Raw genomic sequence first — 15,123 nt, forward strand, 5'->3', positions numbered from 1 at the left:
AAAGAGGTTATAAAGTCTATATATCTTTTCATGTTGCTATGTTGTATTGGATGGTACAACAGGGTTTCTGCCAGTTCAAAAAAGTAAACTTTAAGACCTACATGGCGTAAAATGGCAGAAAATCCCAGAATTACTTTCAACATTGCAGTGTGCCAATAACTAGAAAATTAATATAGAGCTAGAACACACGGAATCAACTATGAAATAGCTGCGAACAGCAGTGAATGGGGTCCAAGCAGTTTATGAATATTATGAATATTAATGAAATTGAGATGCTAAACTTGGGTTACTCCTGCAATGCTTGGAAATTGAACCTGCATCTCCCATGTTGTTATCTACACTGCTAACCACTGCACCAGCAAGCCCTACACTAGAGATGCAACGATATGGAATTTTAGGGCTGATAACGATAACCGATATTTATTGGTTTGTTGTGGCCGATACCGATAACCGATAATACTCTCGAAAAAAAATTGTGAAAAGTGAATTGGGGACAGCATTTTTTAAGCATAATTTAATTGCAGTAATTTTACCTACCACCAATGATGGACAGAACTCATAATAGTCCTCAATGGTACAGCAGTCAACAAAATAGCTGTAGCCTAGGCCTATGTGTGGCTCCTTTAAGTGAACCTGACGTCAGTGAATTGCGACTGATTGGCCAGCGACAGTGTATGAATCGTTTTCTTATGGAGTAAACGCCTAACGCAGATAAACGGTTAAGCTGGGGAAAAGCTATAGCGACCAAATCAGTTTGTGAGGGAAACTTATGTTTAGTTTCAACTGCATGTAACTGAATAAAGCTGCAACTCCTCGGTCTGTATCTTGTGTCCGTCTATTCTGTTGTGCACAACCTGCATCAGAAATGAAAGGGGTTAGCCCTGAAGGTTTTAATGATGATATACTGATGATGACCTGTCTGGAACTGAAGCAGGAATGATTAGCATATTTCTCTGCAATAATACAAGCCAAACGAACGAAATACAGTTATTAGGGGTTTGCACGGCGTGTCATCAGATATGGACGTCGCCATATTGGAGATACTCGCCTCATTAGAAAGCATTAGGCACTGAAGTAAATCCCTAACATTGTCAAGGAAAATGGTTAATTATTGCCGTGTTTTAGGTTGTACCAATAGGTCAGACTGGAAAAAACATCTGGTGTAGGTATCGACTTCCAAAAGTTATTAAAAAACCAGGGAGAAAGGAGAATAATGCCAGAAGTTATCAGAGGAAGGGGGGCGCTTGTGGTTGAACTTGGTACTTCATCTCCCTTACCCAACTCATATGGATCTGCGCTGCCAATAAACCGTAATTTCTCGAAATATCGCGCCTTTTCTTGTGGTCCAAGTCCTGCCCTATATGCCTTTGCATCTCAGACGCATTTTGATGAATTTTTCTGTTGTTTAAAAACGGCTACAATCACATAAGATATCCAAAGTGCATAATACTCCATTGTACTTCATTCACTGAGTACCGCCAATATGGCCGCGCATGCTGGGTTACCATGGTTACCGGACAGAACGTGACGTCCATGCAAACCCCTAGGGCTGTATAAAGTTGTCCAAATCAATAGGTCATAATTAGGCGTTGTGTTGTTATGTCCAATGCACAAAAAAAACCAGGAAACAGACAAATATTATCAAGGCTTTGAATGTTTCTGTGTGTGCACGGGGTGTCTGTAGATCGGTGTTGCAGGTGCCCCTGTGGCCATGCATGCACCCTTAAAATAGCATCTGAATTTGCGCCACTGACTTTAAATGCAGCAGGGGTAAACACAGTTTTCATGTTACAAATCCGTTTCCCATTCAGTCTTTAAACAACAACAGAAGCGGAGCGCATACACGCTGCTCGCACGCATAGACAGTAAAAACTAGCTCGTCTGGTGTAGCCAATGGAAGCATATCTTTGCAAAAGTTCTGTGGCCATTCCATGTTCGTCAAATACGGTTCTTGCATGATTGTTCAAGAACTGAAAAACAATTGCTTTAGCTCACAGGCCTTTTCTCCTCCGTAGGCTACTGCCGTATAATAGCGCTGAAAATGTTGTGGCATGCATGACTGAGCAGAACTGTGCATTACCTTTTTTGTCAGATCATGGAGAGATTTCAGGTGTGCAATAACTTTAAAAGGAGTTTTCATATGTTAGGGTGGTGTGGGTGATTACTATTGAAATGTTAAAACTGAATTGTCCACTGAAATCACAACTTAAACAACCCCTGAATTCATAATGGTAGGTGGGTATAAATTGGGTACAAATTTTAACCCAAATTATTAATTGCACAAAACGATTGTTTTTTTTGTTAAAGATTTTGTTAGATTCCCCATGCAAACTTTGAAATGAACAAACTGAACAAAAATGTTGGTAGTGTTGCATAGGCCTACACAATATTGATAATTTAAAAGTACAAATCTCATAGGCCTATTATTTAGGAGGACTACCCTCGCAAAAAAGGGGTGACGGTATGTTTGTTTCAAATGAGTAGCCCTCCATATGATTTTTTTGGCTTTTTTTCCTTTTATTTGGACAGGACAGTGGAGAGTGACAGGAAGCAAGCGGGAGAGAGAGAGATGGGGTGGGATCGGGAAATGACCACAGGTTGGATTTGAACCTGGGTCCCCCGTGGGCACTCGGACCCGTATATGGTACGGGCGCTGTAGCCTGCTGCGCCACAGCGCCCCCAGGTACATTTTTAACAAACTAGAATATATGTTTTAATTCTTTCATGGAGTAAACATGTATGACTCCTTTCTGGCCAAATTTCACAGCTTTCACGTAACAGCTTTATGTAGGCTAAATCGAGTTTGAACGGAGAGAATAGAAAAGTGTTGACTGTGCCAATTCTCCCCTACTCTCGCATAGTAAACAAATGGAATGTTGGAACATTGCACTCCCCAACACATACGCGAAAGGTCGGGTTTGCTTCATCTTTTGATGACACGTTTTGAAGTTTTATTTTGAAAACAGAAGATTAGCCTACTTAACATAACTGTGGTTCTGTGAGAAATGTCATAAGATCCAAGACCAAGAAGAGAGAACATATTACCCCTGTGTTGGCTGGACTGCACTGGCTCCCTGTTTCCTATAGAATTGATTTTAAGGTTATGTTAATTACTTACAAAGCTCTGAATGGCATAGCACCTTCATATCTCTGAGCTTTTAACATCTTATCAACCACAAAGGAAACTTAGATCTTCCAATTCTAATCTTTTAATTGTACCCAAAGTGCTCCAGAGTGGAGAAGCTGCTTTTATTCATTATGCCCCAAAACTATGGAACACCCTGCCTCTGTATATCAAGCAGGCAAGTTCAGTAAATATTTTAAAAAAAGATCTGAAAACATACCTGTATGAGAAAGCCTTTAGTTAACTCATCTTATCTTGTAGACTACTTTTTCAGATTATTCTACATCTGCTGCCATTGGAGGGCGCAGCCAGCCAGAAGCAGATGGGCTCCCCCTATTAAGTCAGGTTCTGCTCAAGGTTTCTTCCTGGAATATGGGAGTTTTTCCTTGAAACAGTTGCCATATGGCGTGCTTGTGGGAGGTAAAGGGTTCAGGCTGCCAGTCTTAAATGTCTGTGTATAAAGTCAAATAATTACGACATATGCTAAGAACATGCTAAAGCTGGCTGCTTGGAAGCCGCATCAACGGGGCCTAAGCATTTGTTAGCAAAGCCTTTATATATCTATAGAAGTATAATATTATTTCTGATATGTTGCTGATTGGATCATTAACGGCCACAGCAACAAAGGGGAATGACTGACTCTTCTCTATAATTGTGTTCCATGTTATTTTCTATATTTCTGATATGTTGCTGATTGGATCATAAACGGCCACAGCAATGAAGAAAAGTGAAAGTGATTGATAATGACTGACTGACTCTATTATTGTGTTACATGCTCCAAATGTAAACCACTTTGAGCTGCATTCTGTGTATGAAAGGTGCTATACAATAAAGCTTATTATTATTATTATTATTATTAGTATTATTATTATTATTATTATTAAGATTACAACATTACATACTACGTGCACACATGTGCAGGCCAGACGTCTTAAGCTGACTGCATAACGTGATTATTTCTGAGATTCTGCTACGTTTTCAATCCGGAATTGTGCATATGTCATGGTTGAAAATGTCAGAATCTCAGAAATAATCACGTAATGCAGTCAGTTTAAGAACTCTGCAGGCGGGTACATGAAGTCGAATCCCCCAAATGTTTCACAGATTTATTTATTTTATTTTTTTTTGCGGTGATGACGGTGACGAGCTCAGACCCGCAGTAGGAGTCATGTGACCGCGGTATTGCGGTAATACGGTCACCGTTCCAGCCCTAACCCACATACACTCCATTAGACCCACCCCCTCACCCCCCCCCCCCACACACACACACACACCTCCCTACCTCACCCCACACCCACCACTACACCCCTCACACACAACCTACATACACACAGGTACCCCCTCAACACACACACACACACACATCACACACACCATTACCCTACACCATACATGGGCAACATACGGCCCGCGGGCCACATCCGGACCCGTGGGCTTTCCCTGACCGGCCCGCGTGAGTGTTGATGAAATGGTGGCACAGGCCTATGGTTGTACTGACTCCTTCACATTTTCATGGCCTAGCCTAATTATATAGATATTGTAGTACTTTTTTATATCAGTCTTTGAAAACTGAAAAAAAATGTCAATGTCAAAAAATCATTTTCGAGAATAAGGATTAAATACTGGACATAGATTAAAAAGCCTATTGCTGTTTTTCCTTTGTCTCCCTCACATTTTCATCTGTTCTAACGAGTAGTAAACAAAACCATATGATTTACTTAATGTTATACAAGAACAGAATAGAATTGGACAGAATTGAGTTCAGACTTGAGTTAGGTATTTTGGGTCCGGCCCTCCTCAACAGTCCCAGTTTGTCATGTGGCCCCTTGGGGAAATTAGTTGCCCACCCCTGCCCTACACACACAGACACACCTTTACACCCCCCCTTACACACACACACACCATACACCCCCCCCCCCCCCCCCCTTACACACACACACCATACCCCCCCCCCCCCCCACACACACACAGGTACATCCCTCAACACACACACCATTACACCCCCCCCCCCCACACACACACAGAGACACAAACATACCATACCCCCCCCCCCCCACACATACACCATTTCACTATACCCCCCCCCCCCCCCCCACACACACACACACACACACAAGTCCCCCCCCCCCCCAATCACACACACACACCATTACCCCACACACACAAACACACCTTTACCCCCCCCCCCCCCCCCCACACACACACACACACACATAATACCCCCCCCCCCCCATGCACACACACACCATCCATATTTTCTCCCGCACACCTACACACGACCCCTCCCCCATTCACACATACACAACCTGGCACACAAACACATATATATGAACACACACAGACATGGCATGAGATGCAAGAGTAGGGCATGGAGTAGGAGATGGAGATAATGTACTTGCGAGAAGTGCAGGACTGAGTAGCTGTCATATTTTGTACCACTATGCAGTACATCTAGTTACTTTACTATCTTAACTAGTTTTAATTTCATTTCAATTGTTCATATAGCCTGTTTTAGCATAGAACACCTGTTTTTACATAAAAAAGAACATTTACCATTTAATCGAATTTTACGTTCTAAGTCTTGTTTAAAAAAGACTAAGTCTTGAAAAAGCTTAGGAAAAAAATCTACCTCGAGAATTAATCATTCATGCATGAAAGGCTTAATTACTTTCACTATTGACTGACAATGGATTACCATCGAAAAAATAGCCTTGGAAAAAGCAACACTTACCTCAATAATGTTCGAATTACTGAATAAAAAATGTTTATCCTGCAGAGGAGTTGCTTACTGTACATCTCGTGACAGTGCGTCTTCAGCTGTGCTTCATATTTGTCTCTCATCTCTTGTCTAATCACTTTTATCCGTCATTACGAATTTGCAAATGATGGTGAATAACTACTCATTGTGAGATGTATTTCGTAATATCTTTGTTGTAATTATGTTTCCCATTGTAATCGTGTAATTTGTAATGTTTTGCATGGATGTGCGCCGGTGTGTGTTTGTGGATGAGAAAAGCATGGTTGGGTCTTGTGCACCCACCCATATCACTGTTGATAATGCGCTCTTAAAATAACATAAACAATCATAAACATAAACATAAACATGCCACAAACTCGCCATGGACTTCTGACCAGGTTTCTCTTGGTCAGTGGCGTAATGCGTTTTAGGTAGTGTATGATAGCGATTTTTAGACAACGCGCCAGACCCCTCCAGGTCGTTAGTTGCCACACCCCTGCGCGTTGCTTAAAATAAGAGACATGCAAAATAAGAATTTAAACGTTGCGCCAAGAAAATAACCCGTTTTCCGCCATGCGCCAGGGCGAAAAATAGGGCCCAGAGTCCCAAATCTTTGGAATGATTTACTTGAGGAAATCAGGTTAGCTGAGTCAGTGTCCCCTTTTAAGTCCCTCCTCAAAACCAATCTTTATAGGAAAGCCTATTTTAGTTTTGCTGAATTTTGATAACCTGTAAAAAATGTATTGATCTTATTTCATAATTGTATTGATTTTTTTTTCTTTCTTGTATTTGAAAAAAATGCCCAGATCCGTTTATTGGGTGCCACGGATGTCTATCAAATACGTCTGTGCATAGCTCATCATCATCTTGCTTTCCCCCCTGTTCTGTGATTGGTTCCCTATCTCAGGCGAAAATTTGCTCCATGGTCTCCAGGCTGCCTTAGCAGCGTGAATCAAATCACACGCAAGGCAGCATGGGAACACCCAGGCTACTTCTCTACTTTCTCTATGGCTTTTGGCATTATATTGTATTGCATTGTGCATGTACAGTAATTGTAATTATTATATATTTTTTGAAAGTATTACTTTTGGTACTTTGTAACTTGTTTTTTAATGTCACATACATAATTTAGCCTTGGATTGTAAGAGTGAACTTAGTAAATATTTGTTGTATATATTCTATGATACTACAAAATATTTCCTCTTCTTAATAGCCTGAAATTACTGTTAAAGGAACCATATGTAAGATTGTGGTCAAAACTGGTACTGCAATCACTTTCAAATATCTGTAAAGCGGTGTATCCCCTCCCCCCCCCCCCTGACTCGAGGTTGCCGAAACACTACTGACTTCGTGATTATTACATAGGTGGAGGGTGGCGCATCAGGCCAAAATACATGACATGACAAAACACAACATCAACATCAGTTGAGGGCTGCAACTTCACTTTTGAAATGACAATGTCCTGGCCGGACTGCTGTTGTCAGTGATATAAGTATTTGAAATGAACATGATTTCCCATTTCCCATCTAGTGACATATCAGGGCCATTTTATGATTAATTGAAATACATTTCTTACATACGGTTTCTTTAAACATTTTATCTAAAGGCATCTTTTCCCCCTTCTATTTCTGTTAGATGCCACTCATCAACTTGGACATCTACATAAAGCAATAGGTCAAAGCATGAATTGGTGAAGGCTTTTAAAAAAAGCAATGCATTAAAGCAATAGGTCAAAGCATGAATTGGTGAAGGCTTTTAAAAAAAGCAATGCATTTTGGGGACTTTCACGCATGTCCAACTTTGACCTGTTGGTGGTGCAAGAGTGCTCAAGCACTTTGGCCCTTCACTAGCCTAGAAATCTAGACGCACCCTAGCGGCAAATTTGCTGCCAGGGCTAGTCTACCAACTCTAGCAACCGTTGGCTTGTGAGCTCAAAAAATTAAACTTCTATCAGGCCAATCAAATCGTGTATAGAGTCGTTAGGCGGGCTTAACATAATGATTGATGGCAGAGTTGCAACGGTTTGGCTTGAATTCCCTGCTACTTGAAAACAAATAAGATAATGTTGCTGTTGGCGGTATGACACGAGTTAAGCTTTTATTAAGTTGGCAAAAGTTTGAACTAGCCAACTAGCTCCGCTGGTGGGAAAGGCATGGGAGCGCTGTCCTATTGCGTGCAGGGGGAATTTGAAAGACAACCGATTATCCCGCCCCTCGGACTGATCACTGAGAACGGTGAGTGCCCAGACCCTACATCTTAATGTGGGTCTGGCTTGTCAGGCTATGCCTTCACAGCTTCACTACTTGACCTCCAATTATGCTTCAAGTGGTAATAACAAGTGGTTATTTGAGGAGATATAAAAGAGAGCTACTTACTTGCTCTGGGGTTCCTAGCCATCCTAGGGTCTGTGACTACATAAAGCATAGAGAAAATGACAAAGAGAAATAAATATGTAGGTAATTGAGATGTGGCAAAAAGTTGAAATACAAACAAAGGTACAATTGTATTTCATTGTATTATACAACAAAGGTATCAATTTGTTGACCAATCGCTCAATTTGGTTGACCCATCTTGACTTGACCAATACATAGAGGGGCAAATGTACTGTTAAGTTTTTTTCAGGCCCGGTGGTACTAAAGCTTGAATATTTTTAGGGCTGTCATCACTTTTGCAAATGCAAAACAATTTAACTTAACGCAAGAAACGCAATGCAAGCAAATGACGTTGGCCCATGGAGAGTGAATGAGAAGTGCCTCCATCAACATATTCAATGGAGCAGTGTGAGTGCACCGAAACATAACATGTGGAGGAGGTGGTTGATCCGAGGGATGGCTTGCATCACAATCTTTGTTCGCGTCCACACTTTGTCTTTGTTTACATTTGCCTGTTTTAATTTAAATTTCAATTCCAGATTTGCACCCCAATCATTTGCATGATTGTGTTTCTGTTTCACCGTGGCTTTGTGGCCATGCATTAAATCATCCTAATACAACAAAGGCAAGGTAAAAACAATTTTACATTTTTCTATATCTGCTACTCCCCTTACCTATCTCTCTTCTGCCCCTGTCACATCTCCCACTTCTGTCCCTACACTGTCCCGACTCTTCCAAGAAGACCTCCTCTCCAAGCGCTTATGACAACCCCACACACCTAATAAGCACTTACCACACTCTTCCCCTCTTCCCTCATCTCTCTCCACTTGCCTCTCTACTAGGTGTTGTGGTAAAATAAGAGGTGGGTAAACTGAATTCTGTGATCACAGTGAGGTGGACTGCGCCATGCAGTATCGGATTTTTGAAAAAGGCATTCAGAACATGTTTGATGATGGTGGAGGTTATTGTCCAATGTTTATAACAATACCAATGGTATTAAATGGTTCCTAGAGTGTTGAGGATTGTACACATTATGAATGTGGATAATACAGTATGATTTTTTGAATGTTAAAAGTTGCAATTGGTGAATAAACTCTTTTGAGAGGTGGATAATAAACTCTAATAAGAGGTGGATAAACTCTATTTCTGAAATTTCAGAGGTGGATAAACCGAATATATATAACCGAATGACTAACTAAGTAATGCACCACACCGTTAACTTACCTTCTATCCGATATAAGCCATCATCATTCATATGGACACATATCAGAGACAGATTGAAAAAAACTAAATGTATTTGGAATTAAAGCCATGAAGCCTAAGAAAGTTAACTAAAGCCAAATAACAGGCCCTGATGATTGCTCTGCAAATAGGCTAAAATAAATAAACAACAACAACATATTACATTTATATAGCGCTTTTCTCAACACTCAAAGTGCTTCACATAGAAAGGGGGACCTCACTAACCACCACCAATGTGTGGCCCCCACCTGGGTGATGCACGGCAGCCATTATGCGCCAGAACGCTCACCACACACCAGCTTGAGGTGGAGAGTGAGGGAGCCAATTACAGTGGGGGATGATTAGGGGTCCGGATTGAATGAGCTAGGTTGGACATTTAGCCACCGGGACATCCCCTACTCTTTGCGATAAGTGCCATGGGATCATTAATGACCACAGTGAGTCAGGACCTCGGTTAAACGTCTCATCCGAAGGACGGCATCTCCTACAGTGTCCCCGTCACTGCACTGGGGCATTGGGATCAATCTTTTTGGCCAGAGGGAAGAGTGCCACCTACTGACCACACACCAACACCACTTCCAGCAGCAACCTAGTTTTCCAAGGAGGTTTCCCATTCAAGTACTAACCAGGCCCACACCTGCTTAGCTTCAGTAATTCAGCTAAGACAAGGTATTTGTCTGGCTGCTGGATGTACCCTATTTCAAGTCAGTTTTATTTGTATAGCGCATTTAACATGCACAGAGTGCAACCCAAAGCGCTCCACATATAAGACATTGTCATTGACACATAGGCTAACAAAAGACATTAGATGCCGGACAGAGCGGCGTAGTCGCCAGTGTACCCGTGACACCAAGACATACATTTAAAAAATAACAAACACAAAAGATGCCGGACGGAGCGCCGTAGTCACCAGCGTACCCGTGACACCAAGACACACAAGACAGTCAACAAACAAATTAATAAACAAAATAAAAAAAATAAAATTAGTCCAATTTCCAACCGGCTGAAAATGTCCAAGGGCAATGATGACCCGCGTGAAACTGCGCACAGCTGTGTCTCCACAACCATGCAACGCCAACAAAGTTCTTTGCAACTGACCAACCCCGTGAACTCACTGGCAGTCTGGAAATAACGTTAACGTTAGGCCTTGTTAGTCTGAAGATCACTGGAAGCATAACAGCCCGAAGTCATGGGCAATCTTGTAGATCAGCAACTCGGTGGACTTTTAACAGCAACAGTTTGTTGGTCCGTGATGCAGAGTTCTACAACGTCAACGTTAGTCTGCTCAATCCAGACTCCAGGCTGTTGGCATGGCAGCTCACAGGTCAGAAACAGCTCGGCGGCCTCGGCAGATCTCTTGCAGAGTAGTCAGCTGCTGTCCCGAGAAATCCCCTCGACCAGACAGTGAAGTGCAGCACCGGCTCACAGATGGATGGGAAGGATGTCGGAGGCCCAGGGCAAAAGCTAGCCATAGCAAGCTCCCAATGGACAAACGTTAACAACATCAGCCGACTTGGAAGCAGTAAAAAGGACTAAGAGAATAACACAAAACCTATCAAAAATAACGTAAATAAAGAGAGAAAACATTTAACTAGCCACATCATTACAAAAAATAAACATGACATTACATAAGATGAAACATTACATAAAAACAAACAAAAACATGATGCCAGACAGAGCGGCGTGTCTCGCCAGCGTCCCCGTAACCTAGCAACCTTTTTCAACTGATGTCCCCTATTTAAGTGTGTTTCATTTTTTGTGTGCACACTTTTCCCTACTGGAAAGAATTCAAAACTACTTTCACCCTTGCTTTTACATGCACATATAAAATAGAAATCACCTGTGAATAACCAATAATGTTTTAATGCAGATCCTTACTTACAGGGATTGGATTGCAAATTTAGCCTAGCCTACTGCATCATACTGGTATAATTTAAAAGATCACAGGGTGAAAGTGAGAATTCATGAATTCTTTTAGAGTGAATTTCTAAATATGGAGATATATATTGTATATTGTGAAATAGACTAAAATATTGCAATATTATTTTTTAGCTACAGTATATCGCCCAGCCCTAGGTGAAGCTAGATATTCAATGTACTACTCAACCTCCTTTCCTCCTTGGAAACTCTCCTCCATGAGCCTACCCCAGACCCTGTATTAGCAGGTCAACTTTGATAAAAACCACCGTACTTCACATTCAGTTTAAACTTAAGTGGCAAATGTAACTAGGAAGTGTGTGAGAAAAAAGAAACAGGGAAAAAAACAGAACACAGAAATAACACATTTGGCAGACTCTCTAATGCTAATGATAGCCAAATGAAGAGTTTCTGAACCACCAAATCTTTCAACACAATTGTATCGAAAACAAGGTTTATTACTTGAAGCAAAATGTTTCACAACTGAGACACTTCAAAGTATGAATGTTGTGGACCTGAAGAGGCGGAGCTGTGCTCGGGTGCACCCCGGTCCATTTTAACCTCTGGTAATTTAGCCGCGGTTTATACATTGATTTTGCAAAATTTCTTGAGCTATGACTCATAGTATGAGGTTAATACACGGGAGCAGTGAACACAGTATTAATATGTTTTGTTTCTTTTTTTTAACTTGCATAAAACACTGTCGTGCAGTTTATACACAATACACAGGAAATTACTGTAGTCCATACATAGTGGCAGTTCTATTCCAATCAAGGTGTTTATATGTGTCATTTTTATTCCAATTGAGCCGTTGTACAGATTCAAATCAGATTAAACGTGTCCATGTAAATCCCCTACTGTGTATGTTTGACTGTGCTCATGTGTGTTAATGGGCCAATCCCAAAGTCCGGACTCACAGACTCACAGACTTTGGTGCGCATTCTCCAGAAATTCGTAAGGGCTTAGGGCTGTCCCAATGTCGAATTTCAAAAGGTGTGAGGGTTTGAGTACACACAAAGGGAATTACCCACAGTTCAAAGCGTTGTGACGTTTACCACAGAGACCATAGGGAAATCCGTAAACTACAAAGGTAAACAACAGCACGACACACGTGCATGCTGCAGAGAGAGTATCTGTGTTTGCCTATGTGTCTCACCGGTGTGTGTGTGTGTGTGCATGTGTGTTTGTGGAGTGTATTACAAACAGTGTTGGGTGTAATGTGTTAGGGTTAGCCTCCTCCAAGTGTATTGAGTCATTTGTGTTGAATTTGGTGCACTTTTGGTCAATTCTGGGTTTTAAACTTCTAAACTTTCTACATAATTATTATTTTTGTAGTCAGCAAAATAGTAGTTTGTGTGTGATTAAATCCTTTATTGTTTGTTATAGCTCATTTATATTGTGTGGTGTTTTGGCAATAAATTACCTTTAAATAGCCAAAGTAGGCTAGATCATGGTCAGTGTTCAAATTACTGCATGCAAATCACTTAATGCTGCTAATCTTTAGGCCATCTGATGTAGTCTTCCCTAAGCCTTCCCGTGTTTATGGGATTTCTTTGACAGTTGCAAAGGGGAAAAAAGTGAAGATAGTCTTCTTTGCTCCCAGTGTAATTTAATAAGTACGTTTCAACCACTCAGGTCTTAATCAGATAGGCCTATACACCATTATCTGTTTTGCTACCACTGTTTTGCTACCACATAACAAATACCAAATAACAATACGAAAGTTTCTCACAAACTTTCCTGCATACCCTTAAATGTGCTGTAGTCAGATGGGTGTCCTAAAGACATACACTCTAAAAAATGCTGGGTTATTTTCTCAACCCAAACGCTGAGTTGAAACTGTTGGGTCATTGTGTGGGGTTGTTTTTACTCATGTTGGGTTATTTTCTGTAACCCAGCTTGTTGGGTTGATAGTTTAGGACAGCGCCCCTCCTCTCCCCCACCTGACGTGAGCACACTACCCAGCACCAGGGTAACTTTAACACAGCTGCAGAGTTCGGGGGAAATAGTTATTCTTTCAACCATCCATGCAGTCCAGAAGCTGTCAACATGCAGTGGAAATCAGGCGATTTTGGAAGGTATGTATCTGCTTTTAACTTTTTTATTATTATTATTCAGACGGATTTTAAAAGTCCACCCAGAGATACCCTTCGTGATTTGAATGGATATTCTGCCTGCCAATTTCGTTCAGCCTAAGCAGGATAAGAATTGTGTCATTCAAGCCAGCTAACGTTAGCTAACATTAACTTACAATTACTGCTCATGTTAATGTTAAATCTACACAAAGACAGACTCTTAAAAACATAGTTCTGTGTTAACTGGGTATGAACTGCTGAACAGAAACGAAACAATCTTTTAAAACAAACTAAAATTAGCATAGTTCTACCAACAGCTGGCTAGGTTAAAGTTAGCAGACGGTTGGTATGCTAACGTTAATTAAATGCTTCGTGGTAGTGCAGCATGTGTGCAGTGTTGGTCAAGTTACTTGGAAAAAGTAATTAGTTACTGATTACTTATCCAAGAAAGTAATCTAGTTACTTTACTGATTACTTATTTTCAAAAGTAATTAGTTACTTTACTAATTACTTTACTTAGTTACTTTACAAAAACACACTAGCTATACACAACCTGAATACGCTTTTTTAAAACTTGGTTTTATTAGTTTCAATCTTAACTTTTTGGTGTGTATACTCCTTCATTCGAATAAATGTAAATAAAATACAGCAAAAAAAAATATTAAAACCAAAGTCTCTATTAACATTTACATCTTATAACAGTTGCAGTGCAGAGAGGAGTAATGCATTTACCAAAACAGAAAATGCTGTTGCATGCCACATTCAGGCTGTTCTAATGTCAAGAAGAGTAGGCTATGTGTTTGAACTGTGTGTGTGCAGTGCCACTGCTGGCTATTTTGGTGCCCAAAGCAGAACTGTTAGTTTAAATTATTTCTTAAGAAATACTACTAATTTGATGCAGTTTAACTCATTTATAAATGGTGCGCTGTCACTTTAAGAGCATCTACACAACTCTCATAATGATCAGCTCCATTCAAATATAAGCCTATGGATAGTCCACAAACTCCACATTTGGCACTATATTAGCAATAGTCATGATATTAAGTTGGTATAAACAGCTAGCTAGACATTTTCTGTTTGCAATTAAAAGTGATAGCCTATATGAGCCTGGTAGCACCTATCTGAGTGGAATGTGTTTCAATCGGCATAGGCTACTGTGCTTCATGTAAATGCTTAGTTTAAGGCAGTGGTTCTCAAACTTTTTCTTTCATTCCCCACTTTGATCAAGGGGGCCTTTTCGAGCCCCACCTGTCCCTCATCGCTCTAAGAAAGTGGTAGGTCAAGCTTAAAATTGTCAAATGTATTGAAATAATGACAAGTTCTAAATATATCCTCTTCAGCAGAGCTAAAATCAGATGGTGCTGCAGATATAATAATAAATAAATACATAATGTGCCATTGTAAATTAAACACACATATTTCTGTTTTCCAGCAACATATTAGGAAGCATAGGCCAATATTTTACAGCATTGTACAATATATTCAATGAAATACCAACATGCTGCATTAAATGGATCCATAATCCAGTCATACTGAGCACTGCTGGTTGGGAAATATTTTTGAAATAAACTTTGCAGGGATGTGATGTAGGCCTACTGTTTAATACATGGGATCACAAGAGTGGCTCCCGAAGCAGACGTTTCAGCGATTTCACTC

General features: G+C 40.6%; 1 protein-coding gene across 1 annotated transcript in view; it reads right to left on the bottom strand.

Annotated features, from left to right (window-relative positions):
• zmp:0000001114 (suppressor of tumorigenicity 14 protein homolog) overlaps positions 1 to 15,123 on the bottom strand; it is a 99,872-nt gene that overhangs the window by 61,755 nt on the left and 22,994 nt on the right. Inside the window, exon 6 of the mRNA XM_042107500.1 lies at positions 8,237 to 8,272. Within this exon, the coding sequence (XP_041963434.1) occupies positions 8,237 to 8,272 (36 nt within the window). The remainder of the gene's footprint in view (positions 1 to 8,236; positions 8,273 to 15,123) is intronic.

This window comes from Alosa sapidissima, chromosome 10, assembly GCF_018492685.1.
Source record: "Alosa sapidissima isolate fAloSap1 chromosome 10, fAloSap1.pri, whole genome shotgun sequence".
Lineage (NCBI taxonomy): Eukaryota > Metazoa > Chordata > Actinopteri > Clupeiformes > Clupeidae > Alosa > Alosa sapidissima.